Consider the following 18535-nt stretch of genomic DNA (forward strand, 5'->3'; position numbering starts at 1 on the left):
ACCACGTGTCACTTGTATCGCACTAACTTCATCTTACAGCTTATGATGTTCCCCTTTATGCTATTACATGCTCCAGGAAATCATTATTCAAGGGCTCCAGCAATTTGCTACATACAATTTTTAAAAATGATTTTAATTTCTAACTGATTATGAGGACTAGCTGAGCCTGGAAGTCACCAAGAGGAAAAATAGAATATTCTAGCCAAGAAATGTATTTAAGGTCTACTTTAGAATTACATTTTAGCAACTCTGGACAGTAAGGTGGAATTACCCGAGCACTTTGAAGATGGCAGCTTTCCCACTGCATGAAACACTCAGTACATAAACGATTGGAGACATAACTTAGATCTCAGAATTGTGATTTAAGACTAGATTAGTGGCACTTCACTTTATAACTAAGGTCTAAGATGACTGGATGAAGGTGCATTAAAAAAAAATTGCTCTCTGGGCAGTGGCATTTTACTTCATCAACAATTCACAATGCAAAACAAAAAAGGGTTTACACAATGGAAATTTTTGCCAAGTAAGAATCCAAAACCTTCCACAAGCATCTTATAGCACCAAACTACACAATCAACTATCTGACTCATGCTTTTTATTTCAACGGATGCAATTTTCTCCTTTCACAGCACCGAACTGTGGAGCTGCCTATCACCTTCACTACAAAAAGCTTGAGAATTTTAAAATTTGTTCTCAGGATGTGGGTGACAGTGCCGAGGCCACATTGATTGTACATTCCTACTTGCTCAGAGAAAGTGAATTGACCTCATCTTTGAACTGCTGCAGACCCTGCTGGAGAAGATGCTGCCACAGTGCCGTTAGAAAACCAATTCAAAGATTTTTGTCCGGCAAGGATAAAGAAACAGCAATACACGTCCGAGTCAGGGTGGTGCATGATCTGGAATGGATCTTGAAAGTGTAGCTCTTTTTCCTTCTCTGCTGTAGAGATCGCAAGGGGAAGGAGGTGCTGCTGTTTAAGTGATCTTGGTGAGTTGAGTCATTGCATTCAGTGGATCCTATATCTGGCAGCTATGTGCACCTATGATGGAGGGGATGGGTATTTATCCAGAGTGAATGTGAGTATCGGGAATTTGGAGTCAAGTGGGAATTCGGTGCAGGGTGTAAAGAGGTGCTTTTTCTCCTTGCTTTCTAACTTTTAAATCTTCAGAGAACGGTCTTTCCCTGCTGCAGTAAGCTGACTGGCAAGTAGTTGGCAAGGTCGGGTCAGTATTTTCTACATTCATCACATGTAGTTTGAGAGGTCCTTTGTGGTTTATAGTTTGTAAGGGCTATATTCGGTAGTAACAAGGACCAGGAGAGAAGGGCCCGAGAGAATTGGATATAATCTGACATCAAGCACCTTCCAAAGATTTAATTTAAAAGGGTAAGTCATTGCAGGAGAGTTCAAGGGGCAGCACTGTGGTGCAGTGGTTAGCACTGCTACCCCACGCCGCCGAGGACTCGGATTCGATCCCGGCCCTGGGTCACTGTCTGTGTTGAGTTTGCACATTCTCCCTATGTCTACGTAGGTCTCACCCTCACAATCCAAAGATGTGCAGGGTAGGTGGATTGGCCACACTAAATTGCTCCTTAATTGGGGAAAATAAAATGGCAGGAGAGTTCAAAGCTGTGGTTTGCTCCTCGTGCTCCATGTGGGAAGCCGCAAACATTTCCAGTGTCCGGGGCCAGCCTGTGTGAAGGAAGTATCTCCAGCAGCAGCTCCGGGAAACCCAGGTTTCGGAGCTGGAGCGGTGACTGGGGACACTGTGGAGCATCCGTGAGGTGGAGAGTATTGTGGATAGCATGTATAGAGAGGTGGTCACACCGCTGGTACAGACTCCACAGTGGGAAGGGAATGGGTGACCACCAGGCACAGCAAGTGCAGGAATCTCCTGTGGCCATTCCCCAGCAAAACAGATATACTGCTTTGGATACTGTTCAGGGGAATTACCTCTCAGGGGAAAGCAGTAACATCCAAATTTGTTGCACGACAGTTGGTTCTGCTGGTTCAGTTGGAGGAGTAAAAAGTGTGGGAGTGTAATAATTATAGGGCATTCAATTGTAAGGGGAAGAGATAGGTGTTTCTGTGGCTGTAAACAAGACTCTGGGAATGATATGTTGCCTCCTTGGTGCTCAGGTCAAGGATGTCTCGGAGCGGTTACAGGATATTCTGAAGGAGGAGAGTGAACAGCCAGTGGTCGTGGTACACATTGGTACAAAAGACAGATTAAAAAAGGGATGAAGCTTTAAAAGCAGAATATAGCGAGTTAGGAAGAAAGTTAAGAAGTCGGACCTCAAAGATAGTGATCTCAGGGTTGCTACCAGTGCCACCTACTAGTCAGAGTAGAAATAGCACGATATATTGGATGAACACGTGGCTGAAGAGATGGTGTGTGGAAGAGGGTTTCAGATTCCTGGGGCATTGGGAGCAGTTCTGGGAGAGATGGGACCAGTACAAGCTGGACGGGATACACCTGGGCAGAACCGGGACTGATGTCCTCGGGCGAGTTTTTGCTAGAAGGGGTGGGAAGGGTTAAGGTTAAACTAAAATGGCAGGGGGATGGGATTCTATGCAAGGAGACAGAGGAGGAAAATCCAGGACAAAAAAAGACAGAAAGGGGAATAATAAAAGTGATAGACAGAGAAAGCAAGGGCCAGATTCAAAAAAGGCTACAGTGAAAAATAGAGGGAATGGGACAAGTAATATTAAAAAGACAAGCCTAAAGTCTTTGTGTCTTAACGCAGACATATTCATAATAAAGTGGATGAATTAATTGCCAAGAGATGTAAACAAGTATGATATAGTCGGGATTACGGAAACATGGCGGCAGGGTGACCGGAGATGGGAACTGATAATTCAGTGGTATTCAATATTTAGGAAGGACAGGCAACAAGGAAAAGGCAGTGGTGTTGCGTTGCTGGTCAAGGAGGAAATTGACGTTAATAGTGGGGAAGGATATTAGCTCCAACAATGTGGAATGTGTATGGGTAGAGCTGAGAAACAGCAAGGGGCAAAAAACATTGGTAGGGGTTGTGTATAGACCCCCAAACTGTAGTGGCGATGTTATGAATGGCATTAAACAGGAAGTTTCACTTGTACAATAAAGGAACATCTGTAATTGGGGGAATTTTAATCTGCATATAGATTGAGCAAATCAAATTATTTATAATACCATAGAGGAGGAATTCCTGGAGTGTATACGGGATGGTTTTCTGGACTAATATGTTCAGGAACCAACTAGAGAAAAGGCCATCCTAGAGTGGGTATTGTGTATTGAAAAAGGAATCATTGGCAATCTAATTGTGTGAGACCCCGAGGGGATGAACGACCATAACATGATGGAACTTTTCATCAAGATGAGTGAGACTAGGGTCCTGAATCTTAGTAAAGGAAACTACGATGATATAAGGTGAAAGTTGGCTATGAAAGTTGCGAAATGCTACTTAAAGGGATGACGGTGGAAATGCAATGGCAAACATTCAAGGAGTGCTTTGGTGAGCCGCAACAATTGTTTATTCCTGTATGGTGCAAAAGTAAAACAGGAAAGGTGGCCAAACCATAGATTGCAAGGGAAATAGAGATAGTATTAGATCCAAGGAAGAGGCATACAAATTGGCCAAAAAAAACAAACAACCCACCTGAGGTTTGGGAGCAGTTTAGAATTCAGCAAATGAAGACCAATGGATTGATTAAGAAGGGGAAAATAGAGTACGAAAATAAGCTTGCGGGGAACATAAAAACTGATTGTAAATGTTTCTATAGGTATTGTGAAGAGAAAAAGATTGATGAAAACAAATGTAGGTCCCTAACATCAGAAATAGGGGAATTTATAATGGGGAACAAAGAAATGGCTGACTAACTGAGCACATACTTTGGTTCTGTCTTCACAAAGGAGGTCACAAATAAGATACAAGAAATGTTGGGGAATGCAGGGTTTGGTGAGAGGGAGGAGCTGGAGGAGATCAGTATTAATAGAGAAATGGTGTTGGGGAAACTGATGAGATTGAAGGCTGATAATTTCACAGGGTCTGATAATCTACATCTGAGAGTATAGAGTGGCCCAAGGAATGGTGGATGCATTGGTGGTCATCTTCCAAGACTCTATAGACTCTGGAACAGTTTCTACAGATTGGAGAGTAGCTAATGTAGCCCCAATATTTAAGAAGCTTTCGGTACCTAGGCATTCAGGGTGGCGCGGGAATGGGAATGGCTACACAAGGTTAAATTTGGCCCGATTAGTAGACCAAATGAAAGACGATTTCCGAAGGCGGGACATGCTCCCGTTGTCACTAGCTGGGAGGGTGCAGACAATGAAAATGATGGTCCTCCCGAGATTCCTGTTTGTGTTTCGGTGTCTTCCCATCTTTATTCCGCGGTCTTTCTTTAAACGGGTCAATAAGGTGATCACTGGCTTTGTATGGGCGGGTAAGACCCCATGAGTTAAAAAGGGGATGCTGGAGAGGAGCCGTGGGGAGGGCGGGCTGGCACTCCCGAACTTTAGTCATTATTAGTGGGCGGGGAATATAGCCATGATTAGGAAGTGGGTGGTGGAGGGAGGGTCGGTGTGGGAGAGGGTGGAGGCGGCATCATGCAAGGGCACTAGTTTGGGGGCATTGGTAACGGCGCCTCTACCGTTCCCACCGGCACAGTACTCCACCAGCCCAGTGGTGGTGGCGGCCCTGAGAGTCTGGGGGCAATGGAGAAGACATGTGGGAGCGGAGGGAGCATTGGTCTGGTCCCCAATCTGTAATAATCACTGGTTTGCCCGGGGAAGGCTGGATGGAGGGTTCCGGAGATGGCAGAGAGCAGGGATTGAGAGGATGGGAGATATGTTTATAAAGGGGAGCTTTTCTAGCCTGAGGGAGCTGGAGTAGAAATTTGGATTGACGAGAGCAAATGAGTTTAGGTACCTGCAGGCGCGGGACCTCCTACGCAGGGAGGTCTCAACCTTCCCGCTCCTGCCGCCAAAGGGGATACAAGACAGGGTAGTTTCCAGAGGGTGGGTGGGAGAAGGGAGGGTTTCTGACATTTATAAAGAACTTACGGGGTCAGAGGAGACGCAGACCGAGGAGTAAAATGCAAGTGGGAAGAGGAGTTAGGAGGAGAGATAGAGGAAGGTCTCTGGGCGGACGCGTTGAGTAGAGTCAACGCGTCCACATAATGCGCCAGGTTCAGCCTGATACAGTTCAAGGTCGTTCACCGGGCTCACATGACAGTGGCCCGGATAAGCAGGTTCTTTGGGGTAGAAGATAGGTGCGCAAGGTCTGCGGGAGGGTCAGCGAACCATGTCCATATGTTCTGGGCATGCCCGAAGCTTAGGGGATTCTGGCAGGGGTTTGCGGATGTCACGTCCAAAGTGTTGAAAACAAGGGTGGCACCGAGTCCAGAGGTGGCGATTTTCGGAGTGTCGGGAGACCCGGGAATCCAGGAGGAGAAAGAGGCAGACGTTCTAGCCTTTGCTTCCCTGGTAGCTCGGAGACGGATACTATTAGCTTGGAGGGACCCAAAGCCCCCGAAGGTGACGACCTGGCTAACTGACATGGCTAGCTTTCTCAGTTTGGCGAAAATCAAGTTTGCCTTGAGAGGGTCAATGTTAGGGTTTGCCCGGAGGTGGCAGCCGATCGTCGACTTCTTTGGGGAAAATTAATCGTCAGCAGAAGGGGGGGGCGGGGGGGGGGGGGGCGTGGGTTGGGGTTTAGCTTAGTTTAGAGTAGGGGGTTAGTAAAGGTGGGACCTGTAAGGGAGGAAGACGGCTTTTGCACTATGTTTATATTTTCATGTACATTCTGTTGTTGTCATAAAACCATAAATACCTCAATAAAATGTTTATTAAAAAAAAAGAAGGCAAATGGTATCCTGGCCCTGATAGGAGAGAATTTGAGAGCGGGAACAGGGATGTCTTACTGCAATTATACAGGCCTTGGTGAGACCACACCTGGAATAGTGTGTAGTTTCGGTCTCCTCATCTGAGGAAGGATGGGTGGGATTCTATGAACCCGAGGCTAAGTGTGGATGCGTCGGAAAAGCCGTTGCGCTTCTTGACGGCGTCAACACAGCCTCAAGATTAGCAATTCTGGCCCCTACAGGGGGCCAGCATGACACTGGAGCAGTACACGCTGCTCCAGCTGCTGATCCTGGCGTCAACTGGGCACCTCGGGATCCGCGCATGCGCAGTGGCACCGGCGCCAACGCGTGCATGCGCAGTGGCTCCCCTCAACGTGCCGGCCCCGACGCAACATGCGCAGGGCTACAGGGGCCGGCGCGGAAGAAAGGAGGTCCCCAGCCAGAGAGGCCGGCCCACCGCCCCCAACCATTCCATGACGGCTGAGAGCAGGTGTGGATGGCACCGGCGGGACTCAGGTTTTTCACGCCGGCTGCTCGGCCCATCCCGGGCCGAGAATCGGCGGGGGGGCCGCGTAAAGCGGCCCCCCGACCTGTGCCGCGCCAACCACGCTGGTGCTACTCTGCGGAGAATCGCGTGCCGGCATCGGGGCGGCATGGCATGATTCGCGCCGGTCGCGGGGATTCTCCAGCCCGGCCCCGGGCTGAGAGAATCCCGCCCAATGTTCTTGCTCTCGAGGGAGTGCAAAAAGCTTTACCAGACTGATTCCTGGGATGGCAAGACTGATGTAGGAGGAGTGATTGAGTCGGTTAGGATTGTATTTGCAGAAGTTCAGAAGAATGAGGAATGAGGAGGGATCTCAAAGAATGCTATAATATTTTAACAGGACTAGACAGAGTAGATGCAAGAAGGATATTCCCATTGGTGGGGTGTCCAGAACCAGGGGTTATAGTCTGAGGATACGGGGTTGGAGGATACAGTGTAGACCGTTTAGTACAGAGATGAGGAGAAATGTCTTCACCAGAGAGTGGTTGGCCTATGGAATTTGCTGCCACAGAAAGTAGTTGAGTCCAAAACATTGAATGTTTTCAAGAAGCAGTTAGATATAGCATTGTGGCGAAGGGGATCAAAGGATATGGGGGTGAAGGCAGGATCAGGATCATAACGAATGGAGGAGCAGGTTCGAATGGCCAAACAAGCTCATCCTGGTCCTATTTTCTATGTTTCCATATTGTCACAGACCGCCCAGCCTTCATTCTGTTCTTGGAGTCGTATATGTGATATGTCTGCTCCAGTTAAGCTTTTGGTCAATGATTGCTCCCCTGTTGTCAATACCAAGAGAACCAACAACATCCAACATTAAAGGTTTTGACAAAGAGTCATCCAGACTCAAAATGTCAGCTCCCTTCTCTCTCCACAGATGATGTTAGACCTGCTTAGATTGTCCAGTATTTTCTGTTTCTGTTCCAGATTCCAACATCCGCTGTAATTTTCTTTCAACAATAATGGTGTCATTGAAGGTCAGAGGAGGTGGTTTACCGTTCCCATGGTGAGGATGGTCATTGTTTGGCATCTATTGGGTGTACATGTTACCTGTCACGTATCAGCACAAACAAGTGATCCTGAGTCAGCAAACAACCCAACAAATTGTACCTAAGGCAGAGAAACTAAATCTGGGAGCCCAGGTATCAGTGTATATTGGAGACGACAGTCATGATGAAAAGTCTATTTGTGAAAAATGTGGTTTCTGTTCTGACTGAAAAAGTGCCACACCACCATCACGCACCATTATTATTGTCCCTGTCAAACACCATAAATTGCCACCATCACACAACATTGTCATTGTTCCATCATACACAACCGTCAATTGCCACCATCAACACCATGTGTCATCATGTCACACACCACCGTCAGTCGTCACTGTTACCATTGTTAATTAATCCAACTTTAATGTACTTTACTGACTGAAGTATTTACATACTGTGCAAAATAGGCTAACTTGGTTCCACTGAGAATCAATAGTTATCTGAAGATTTATCATTTGTTATTTAATTCTACTGGTGAGGTAAATGGAATTCATTCGGCACAATGAACCTAGTTGATTACAGGACCAAAATAAGAAATATATAAAATGTTAGTATACAATTTCTAAACTAAACAGACTTAATTTTGAGCTGGAAACCAACCAAATAGTTGACACTCAGGTAAGACACTGGCAAGGAACAAAATTGTGGTAAGAGGGATATGACACAGGAACGGGAGGAGACCATTCAGCCCCTCCAATCTGTTCTGCTTTCCTTCCAATACATCATGGCTGACCTATACTTCAAACCCATTGAGCTGGATGTGTTTCATGTTCCTGCCAGGCAGGCCTGGTTGATTCTATGTTTACAATTAAACCTAGACAGGGTCACGTATTGTTGATTAAGATTGAAGCATAAAACCCTCTTACCTGAGAAAAGAGAAGATAGCCATACTCATCACACGGTAACATATCATCCACCAGCACGGTTATCCACGTCCCATCCTTGCACAGCCGTACCTGGTAGGCTCCTTCGTGGCAGATAGTTCGGGTGATCATGACCCTCTCCACCAACTCAGGCCGCTCAGCAAGCACAGCAAGTGCACTCAGAAACCTGGCACAGAGTGTAAGAGGTCACCAAGAGGGCCAGAAAACTAAACGGCAACAATTTATCTCAATGGCAGGACAAACGCAAAGTGATGACCCATAAAACTGAGGTAAATTAAATAAAAGCACATTCAGGTCAGGCAGCGTTAGAAAGAAAGTGACTGGTTAAAAACAGAATAAAGGCTCTAAAGAAGGCTCCTATCTAAAACCTCCCACTTTACAGAGGCCGACTTGACCTCAAATCCCCAGCATTTGCAGTTTTTATTTTCAAAATGAATGTGCCAATCCTCCCTCCCTCTTTTACTCGATAAAACTATTTGAATTGATTTTGAAAATAGTAGCAAATTTTCTTCAGTGTGGTGGGGAGATAGCTCGGATGTAGATTAATTTGCCACAGGGCAGCATGGTGATGCAGTGATTAGCACTGCGGCCTCACAGCGCCGAGGACCCGGGTTCGATCCCGGGACCCGGGTCACTGTCCGTGGAGTTTGCACATTCTCCCCGTGTCTGCGTGGGTCTCACCCACACAACCCAAAGATGTGCAGGGTAGGTGGATTGGCCACGCTAAATCACCTCTTAATTGGAAAAAAAGTGGATTAATTTGCCAGATATTGTACAGCGCTTGCTTCATAGCAGCAACAGAACAAGGCAAAGGCTTTGCTTGCTGCAGTATTCCCATTATTCAGACTCTCCTGTGCTACTATGCGACAAAAAGGAAGGCAAAGTTGAACACTAGAATTGGGAAAGTTTCTTTTGCCTCCCAATTCCCACCAACACAGTGCTGGGAATCAGTGGTGTGAGCAGCACAGGGCCACAGGAGACAGATCAAAACTTAGTATGATCTGGGCTGGGCAGGAAACACTGACATCTGCCTGTGGTGACTGCATTGCAGAAAAGTAATTAAAAATATTGCCAATTACCATTGATGTTTGTGCTGCAGAGCAGGTTCCGAAGGAATACTGCAAGTACCAATCTCTCAAACAGCATGCATGGAAATACTGCAGAAGCTGTGAGATTCTACCCTAACCTACTCTGTATCCAGAACTTGCACCGTGGCACATACCAGCAATTCCCCAGCAGCCCCTGGGAGATGTCAGATGGACGCGGGGTTCTGAAGATGGACCATTTGATATTCCGATCTTTGAAACTGTTGCAGCTGATTTCATGAGGCCGCAGCCACTGCTTCACCCTCTGCTGTACACTGTCACCCTCAGGGAAACCGACAGATTGTGGGCCAGGGGGAAAGCTGTCATCCACAAAATTCACATTGTTCTGAAAGAGAGAGAAAATGTAACTTATTTTAGGAAGCTGGATAAAAGATACACGGCACAAAATATCGTTCTACATATAAATCCCCCAGCAGCAGAGTATTTTTCATAGTATAAGGATATTGCCCACAAGCTCATCAGACAGTGAACCTGGCCACCATGAAATGAAATGAAATGAAAATCGCTTATTGTCACAAGTAGGCTTCAATGAAGTTACTGTGAAAATAGATTCATAGAATTTACAGTGCAGAAGGAGGCCATTCGCCCATCGAGTCTGCACCGGCTCTTGGAAAGAGCACCCTTCCCAAAGTCCGCTCCTCCACCCTATCCTCATAACCCAGCAACCCCACCCAACACTATGGGCAATTTTGGACACTAAGGGCAATTTAGCATGGTCAATCCACCTAACCTGCACATCTTTGGACTGTGGGAGGAAACCGGAGCACCCGGAGGAAACCCACGCACACACGGGGAGGATGTGCAGACTCCGCACAGACAGTGACCCAAGCCGGAGTCGAAACAGGGACCCTGGAGCGGTGAAGCAATTGTGCTATCCACAATGCTACCGTGCTGCCCCTAGTCGCCACATTCCGGAGCCTGTTCGGGGAGGCTGGTACGGGAATTGAACCGTGCTGCTGGCCTGCCTTGGTGTGCTTTAAAAGCCAGCTGTTTAGCCCAGTGTGCTAAACTAGCCCCTGCAGAGGAACCAGATGGAGTTCCCAAGGTTCCCAGAGGGAGATCAGATTGAGAATTATCTTATTCTTGCACTTTATTATTTTTTTAAAATCAAATTTTGCTTTCTGATGTGTTGCACACGATCAACTATCAACATCAAGGTTCTTGTCAAGTATAAAGCAAAGCAGAACATATTTGGCATACCACTTAACATTCAATTGTAAAAACATTTTAGAACTCATTGATTTGCTAATCTTGTACACAGATGGATCAGAGAACGATAAGAAGGATCTGTGGATCAAAGAGCAAAAAGAGAGATCTGTGATCAGAGAGTGACAAGGAATGGAAAAGAATAAGCATCATAAGAAAAAGAGTTAGTCTCAAAAAAAGTTGAAGGATTTACCAGAAGTTAAAATGTAGATTAAAAACAAATTAAAATAATGAACCCTAAACATATCAAACCTTATGAATTTAATCTGTGAATTACTGATCAATGGGACAGCTCTGATATTACTCCAGTAGGAAGCAGTAAAGTACACCAGGAAGTAAAGCAATATTTTCACTCACTTGAAACTCATTCACTCAGAGTTAAAATCAGGTCCACAGAATCAGGTTCCAAGACCCAAATAACCGCGGAGCAGGTTTGCTGTGTTACTTGGGTGAGAGGACAGAGGATTGTTGAGTTCTACCATCAGCCACACAGTAGTACTGGCAGAGGTCTGGGTGCAGTTTTGGCTGGTGACTGTGTGGTGTAGGATGTACAGTGCTGAGTGAAGGGTGACCTCAGCAAAAAAAGCAGTTTAAGAAAATACAAGCGTCACAAAATTTCCTCCTCTCACTCCTGAGCATAAGAATGGGTTGTGGTACGGTCCCCATGGACGTCAGGGTTTACTCCTCGCGGACCTGGGGTTCAGTCTCCACAATTTTGGGGAACAAACCCACTCAATCGCACAGCCTGTTCATTCCTAGCCACTGTCTCCTGCAGGTTTATCTTTAAACCCTGTTAAATGTTGTTACTGGTTACTTCAGTAGCCCCTTGTAGTAATGCACTCCGTCTTCGAATAACCCATTATGTGGAAGAAACTTCCCCATTTATACATCTAATATTAATCCCAAACTATGTCCCTACTTTATACTTCTAAGTTTATTTGCACTACTACAAAAATTAAGTAAAACCGTTTTACCAGTGAAACAGAGCAAGCATAAAGGCAGGAGCATGATAGAGCAACATTAGATAAGACATGGACACACCATAATGCCAGAAGGGAGAGATAGTCTTTGATGACTGTCCATTACCCATTCTGGAAGGTGAATATCACAGGGCTACCTTTATTCAACACAAATTCTCTGCCATCTATCCTCTGAGCCAATTTCATAAACAGGTTACCACCATACCTTTAACATGCTTCTACTAAATATGTTATGAGGTACATTATAAAGTGCACTTTGAAAGTCCGTGTGCGCGATTTAACCAAGAGATTTGTGGTAGCGAGCAGAAACTGCCCCAAGCTTCCCAACGCTCGTTCCGGCAAGGCCAGCACAGCTATAAAACAGTAATTGGTCCACTAACAAGGTCCCACGGGCTTCACGCCACATATGATGGTCCAGCCGGCTGATTTGCTGGGACTGCGCTCGCCACCCCACGCTAACAGTGACCCGGGGCTGGGATTGAACCCAGGTCCTCAGCGCCATAGGCAGCAGTGTTACCACTGCGCCACCCTACCCCGGAGGGCATTTAAGAGTCAACCACAATGCTGTGGGTGTGGAGGTACATGTAGGCCAGACCAGGCAAAGATGTCCTTCCCTATAGGACATTAGAGAACCAGATGGGTTTACGACAATCGACAAAGGTTTCATGGTTATAATTAGACTTCTAATTCCAGATTTTTATTGAAATCAAATTCCGCCATCTGCCCTGGTGGGATTCAAACCCGGGTACCCTGGGTATCTGAACTATTAGTCCAGAGACAATACGACTATGCAACTGCCTCCCCTAATCTGTAGTGGTTCAAGAAGATGGCTCACTACTACCTCTCAGCAATGCTCACATCCCTTGAACAAATAAAAGAAATATGTTTTCTCAATGCAACATTTACCCTACACAATGTACAGAACTAGATTTAGCCACTGCGTTATTCCTCGCTGGGCTAAAAATATACAGAGCAAGAAAGTTTTCCTTTGCATTTTTTAGGATTCTTCACCTTCTTTGACATACACTGATCTCATTAACCTACTATTCATTCTTTTGCTGTTTATCCCTCCTAGTTTTCTGTGCAACTCGTCTCTCCTGCCTACTGATCTGTCTTGGCGTTTAGAATCCATAGAATCCCTACAGAGCAGAAGGAGGCCATTCGGTCCAGAAGTCTGCACTCACCCTCTGGTGTTCCACCATATCTAGACCCACTCATCCGCCCTATCCCCATGACCCCACCTAATCTGCACATCTTTGGACACGAAGGAGAAAATTTAGCATGGCCAATCCACCTAACCTGCACATCTTTGGACACGAAGGAGAAAATTTAGCATGGCCAATCCACCTAACCTGCACATCTTTGGACTGTGGGAGGAAACCGGAGCACCGGAGGAAACCCATGCAGACATAGGGAGAGCATGCAAACTCCACACAAATAGTCACCCAAGACTGGAATCATCCTAGCACTAGTCAATCTTCCCTCAAAGACATTGTCCCAAATCTTCTGAGGCGTAACGCATCTGGTTTGTACAGGACCCTCTTGGTCTCAATACCCCAGGAATCTGGAGCCCTCCTTCCTGCATCAGTTGCATTGCCATACATTCACTTGAACTACCTGTTTCTGTACTCACTGAGATGTGGCACTGCGAATAATCCAGAGATTACCATCTCGGAGGCCTGTTCTTTTAATCTTTCGCCTTGGTCCTCTTATATGGACCACAACTTCTCAATGTTTTTTCCATCTCCTCATTGAATATGCTGCACCAAGTGATACCCATTATGGCAATACCATGGAGGGTCTGATTATCAGGAAGAGAGAGAATTCACTCTGATTTTGCCAGAAATTAGTCAGGTAGGGCAGCACGGTGGTGCAGTGGTTAACACAGCTGCTCCACAGCGCCGAGGTCCCAGGTTCAATCCCGGCTCTGGGTCACTGGCTGTGTGGAGTTTGCACATTCTCCCCATGTTGCGTGGGTTTCCCCCCCACAACCCAAAGATGTGCAGGGTAGGTGGATTGGCCACGCTAAATTGCCCCTTAATTGGAAAAAAATGAATTGGGTACTCTAAATTTATTTTAAAAAAAGAAATTAGTCTAGGGTCTCATTTATATCTTCAGTTGAATAGCTTGTCCATCCCCAACCATCCAATCTCCTAGAACAACCGCAACATTACACTTTATACCCCATAATGCAGCCTAGTTTTCCAGCGTGCCATTGAATGCTTCTGACTGAATTCCACTGAAATGATATCTGATAGAGATTCAAAATATTTGTGCCAAAATTAATATCTTTATTACAACAGTGCTGCTTTACATCCACATCACATATCATTCCATCTTTCTTACACAATCACTCCCTTGCATAACCATCCCATTCCTTTCATATAATCCCTATCTCTTGCCCATCGCGTTCCCCCCCCCCCTCAAACCCCACATCATCTTCCCAATCCCTCTGCCATGCCTTCACTCCAATGCCACCCTCTCACATTGTCTCGCAAACCTTTTTGAGAGGTGGGTGAGATTTGGTGTCAGAGAGCATGTGGACAGACACAGCTCAGAGTCCGGCTCCTTATACTTTCTGAACTCTTTTCCCCCCCATAAATTGAGTACCCAATTACATTTTTTTTCCAATTAAGGGGCAATTTGGCGTGGCCAGTCCACCTAACCTGCACATCTTTGGGTTGTGGGGGCGAAACCCACGCAGGCACGGGGAGAATGTGCAAACTCCACACGGACAGTGACTCAGGGCCGGGATTCGAATCCGGTCCCTCAGCGCAGCAGTCCAGTGCTACTTTCTCGACTCTTAGAAGGACATTCCATCAGTCCGTATTTTGCTATCATCTGCAAGGGTCTGCAGGCATCTGTCTCAAGTGATTACAGTTTGAGGGCACCACTCTGCAACAGGCAGAGTTGAATAGGAATCTTTCCTCTTACTGTCTGAAATGGACATGTTGGAAGGATTAATAGGTTGATTATCAACCTGGCTTGCTGCATCATGAACACTCTTTCGTGGCCAACATGTCCTGGAGTGAGACATTAACCAAGAGCCTCTGGCCCAATGGCACCTGACTTTGAGCCACAGGGCCTCTGTGGTCTACATTCAAGAGGAAGAAATTGAAATGTCTCCAATCTGCAGTGGTGGGGGAGGGGTGGAATGGGAGGAAAGGGGGTAGGGAGAGGGGAAAATTAGATGGAAGAGTTACATTCAGCGGGCTGTGGTCTTTCCCCTGTGGGGGCTTTGGCAGTGATTGGGCAGCTCGGTTTGAGTCCTCCAGCCTGACAGCTGCGAGAGTTCATTCAGCCACAAAAAGATAATAAAATTATTTCAATCAAATGAAAGTACAGTATAATCACATGGTTGTTTTGCGACATCTGAATTTAACGGCTCTCTGGACACCCAAATTAATACAATACGTGCCTCATTCGTTCCGATCCTCCACGTGCTCCAGGTTCTCCCAACACATTAACATACCAAACAGTCGTGTGGACAGACAAAAATGACATTTTTGTTATAGATTTATGGTACTCTTGTTTTGGAATTCCTTACAAGAATAAACATTTTATTTACATCTATCCTATCAAATCCTTTCACTACCAGCTGCCTCCCCAGCCTTCCCTTTTCAGGGGAAGAGAGCCCCAGAATGTCACACTTGGCCATGATACCCAAACAGTCAAACAGCGAGCACTCAAGGTTGGGAATGCACTGGAATAAAGGTCACTCGGCTCAGATACCAGAGGCCTGCTGATGCGCTTGATCCTGCACTCCAGCATGGAGTCAGCATCTTCAGGACAGGATTGGAGGAAATCACTCCAACAATAAGGGTTCAATGCACGCACTGTACACAAGTCACATATACAGGCTGCAAGCTGTAAAGATGTGAACAAATATGCATCAGATTTTATTATAATCAACTTCATAGAGGTTAGATGCATTTTAATCAAGCATCATAAATTTAGAGAGTGGCACAGTGGTTAGCACGGCTGCCTCATGGCACCGAGGACCCGGTTCGACCTGACCTGGGATCACTGTCCATTTGGTGTTTGCACATTCTCCTAGTATCTACGTGGATCTCACCCCCACAAATTTATAGCAGAGTTTACCTCAGAACCTCAACACAAGTATTACATTTACACTCACTTTCTACTGGCCATGGGATTACACATTTAATTATTGCTGGCATTTTGTTAAATCACTCACATCAATGTCTGTAAAGACCAAGAGTAATTACGGGAAGTTATAATGGGCCTGAGCTGAGAAACAATTCATTACAAAACATAATGTACACTGTTGAGTAGCGTTAAGCAGATTCTATCACAAAGGATTGAAGGATATTTGTGTAATTAAGGTGCAGGAGGATTTCTCAATGAAGAATCAGTCACACCTTGAGTGAATGTGCCAGGGATTTGGTTCTGTAGAACAGTCAATTATGATAAAGACTGCACTGGCGTGATAAGATTTTGTTTAACATATTTTCCCAGCTGCACTTTGATAATTTACATAAATTTCTTTACAGCTAACAAGAAGAGGACTGAATCCTCTTCAGACCAATTTCAGAATGTTTTACTTCCTGCAAAGTCAGAGCAAATTAACATACTTTCTGATAATGGGACTCTTCATCACATGAACCGCCTCTGGGGCTCTGACAGTACATCCAACTCCAATAAATCAGCCCACACAAAGGACAATCCTCGTCCAAACTCTTATCACATATTGTTCCATGTTGAATAAAACTCCTGAGCCCAAAGTCCTGATCCAAACACCCATGGTATCAACTTCTGGTGCACTCAGCACATCGAGTGAGGAGGTGCCAAGCAAACTCTGTCCCTATTCCGATTGAGTTCTTGAATCCTGCAAAAATTGACTGCATTAATAAAAAAGCCTTATTCAAGCATCACCTTCCTCAGCAAAGGAGCTCTGAGTTTAATAAGTAGCAGTGGTTTCGGTTCACTCCACTGAGAAATTCTACACCCTATAATTGGTGGCAAATTTCTCTTTTTTTTGTCAAAAAGCTGCTGTTCTGTTGTCGGTTAGAACGGAGTGTATTTTGATGAAGAGTACTGAGTCTAGTCCAACAGAGGGTGCTGTCTGTCTTGTATAAGAAATCGCAACGAGACGACTTATTGAGATGAATAGACAGAAGGCACGGACAGCAGATTGATTCACAATTCATAGAATCGTAGAATTCCTACAATGCAGAAAGAGGCCATTCAGCCCATCGAGTCTGCACCGACCCGCTGAAAGAGCATCCTACCTGTGGTGTTGGGTGTTCTAACACACAGAAGAGCCAACACAGTTGCATATGGTACAACACTTGTTTATTTAAACTTGCTATTTACAACTTGGTCTTTGCACTCTGCACGTGGGGGGCTCCCTGCTTGTGGTGTTTCAACAGCTCTTTCATGCTTCCTTCTCCCCAGACCTACTGACCTCCAGGTGTCGTGCTCGTGCTTTTTATGTGGTTGGTGTTCTTGTCTGTGATTGGTTGTGGTGTTGTGTACTCTGATTTGCCTGTTAGTGTGTCCATCATGATGTGTGTGTTTGAATATCATGACATCCCCCCTTTTTACAAAGATATGTGCCTACGTGGTAATAAATATGATCGTGACGTGAGTGCATCTAAGAGTGTGTGTGTGTCGTGTGCAGCATGTGTCTATGACGGAACTATGTACATGGGGCGATGTCGAGTGCGTCACATGAATCCAGTTGTACCATAACATAACAGAAATGCGAACGAGAGAAGAAGAAAAAAAATTTTGAACAGTTGTCCAGTCAGACGACATCTGGAACGATAAACAACAACAGGTTATCATGTAAAATTGTCCAACTTATTAAACATATGAACTGTATTATAAGTCCATTCTAATGGGTTTGCGACGAATTCGGGTTGACCGCCTTAAGGGTGGATCAAGAACCACCGGCTGCTGTGCAGGCATGGCCATGGGTGGCGATGGAAAGGGCGTGATGTGCGGCAGCTCCACAAAGTCATCCTCGGAAGCCTGTTGAGGATCTGGCGTGTTGTGTGGCTGTGAACGTGGAAGTCGGCGAAGGGCGCGCCGATTGCGGCGACGCACGGAACCATCCGGCATGCGAACCAGGAACGAGCGGGGAGCCACTTGTCGGAGGACTTCGGCCGGTGCTGACCAGCCACCATACGGTTGATGGACGCGTACTTTGTCTCCGGAGGACAGGGGGGGCAGGTCCGTCGCTCGTGTGTCGTACCGACCTTTCTGGCGATCACGCTGCAGTTGCATGTCCCGAAGAACCGCCTCATGGTCTGTTGTCGGTGCCAGGACGGAAGGTACCGTCGTCCTGAGGGAGCGACCCATTAGTAGCTGCGCTGGCGAGAGGCCCGTGGATAACGGGGCCGATCGATAGGCCAGCAAGGCAAGGTTAAAGTCCGATCCGGCATCAGCCGCCTTGCACAGGAGCCGCTTTGCGATGTGGACACCCTTTTCAGCCTTCCCGTTCGATTGTGGATGCAGAGGGCTGGATGTCACATGAGTGAAACCATATGCTGCGGCAAAGGACGACCATTCACGGCTGGCAAAACAAGGTCCATTGTCTGACATGACAGTCCTTGGAATGCCATGGCGAGCAAACGTTTCCTTGCAGGCCCCAATGACTGCGGACGACGTCAGATCATGGAGAGGCATGACTTCCGGGTAGTTTGAGAAGTAGTCTATAATAACAATGTAATCTCTGCCGAGCGCGTGAAATAGGTCAACACCCACCTTCGCCCAGGGGGACGTCACCATCTCGTGTGGTAGAAGTGTTTCCGGAGGTTGCGCCGGCTGAAACCTCTGACAGGTTGTGCAGTTGAGCACCATGTTGGCTATGTCTTCATTAATACCCGGCCAATATACCGCCGCCCGGGCCCTTCGTCTGCATTTTTCGACACCCAAGTGGCCTTCGTGTAGTTGACGAAGAAT

At 46.3% G+C, this 18535-nt stretch overlaps 1 protein-coding gene across 6 annotated transcripts in view; it reads right to left on the reverse strand.

The window, feature by feature from the left end:
* capn15 (calpain 15) overlaps positions 1–18535 on the reverse strand; it is a 449339-nt gene that overhangs the window by 30391 nt on the left and 400413 nt on the right. For all 6 annotated transcript variants that reach the window (XM_072481441.1, XM_072481442.1, XM_072481443.1 and 3 more), the window contains 2 exons: positions 9536–9744; positions 8296–8479 (listed from right to left, as the gene is read on the reverse strand). In XM_072481441.1, coding sequence (XP_072337542.1) covers positions 8296–8479; positions 9536–9744 — 393 coding nt within the window. The remainder of the gene's footprint in view (positions 1–8295; positions 8480–9535; positions 9745–18535) is intronic.

The sequence above is a fragment of the Scyliorhinus torazame genome, chromosome 17 (assembly GCF_047496885.1).
Source record: "Scyliorhinus torazame isolate Kashiwa2021f chromosome 17, sScyTor2.1, whole genome shotgun sequence".
NCBI lineage: Eukaryota > Metazoa > Chordata > Chondrichthyes > Carcharhiniformes > Scyliorhinidae > Scyliorhinus > Scyliorhinus torazame.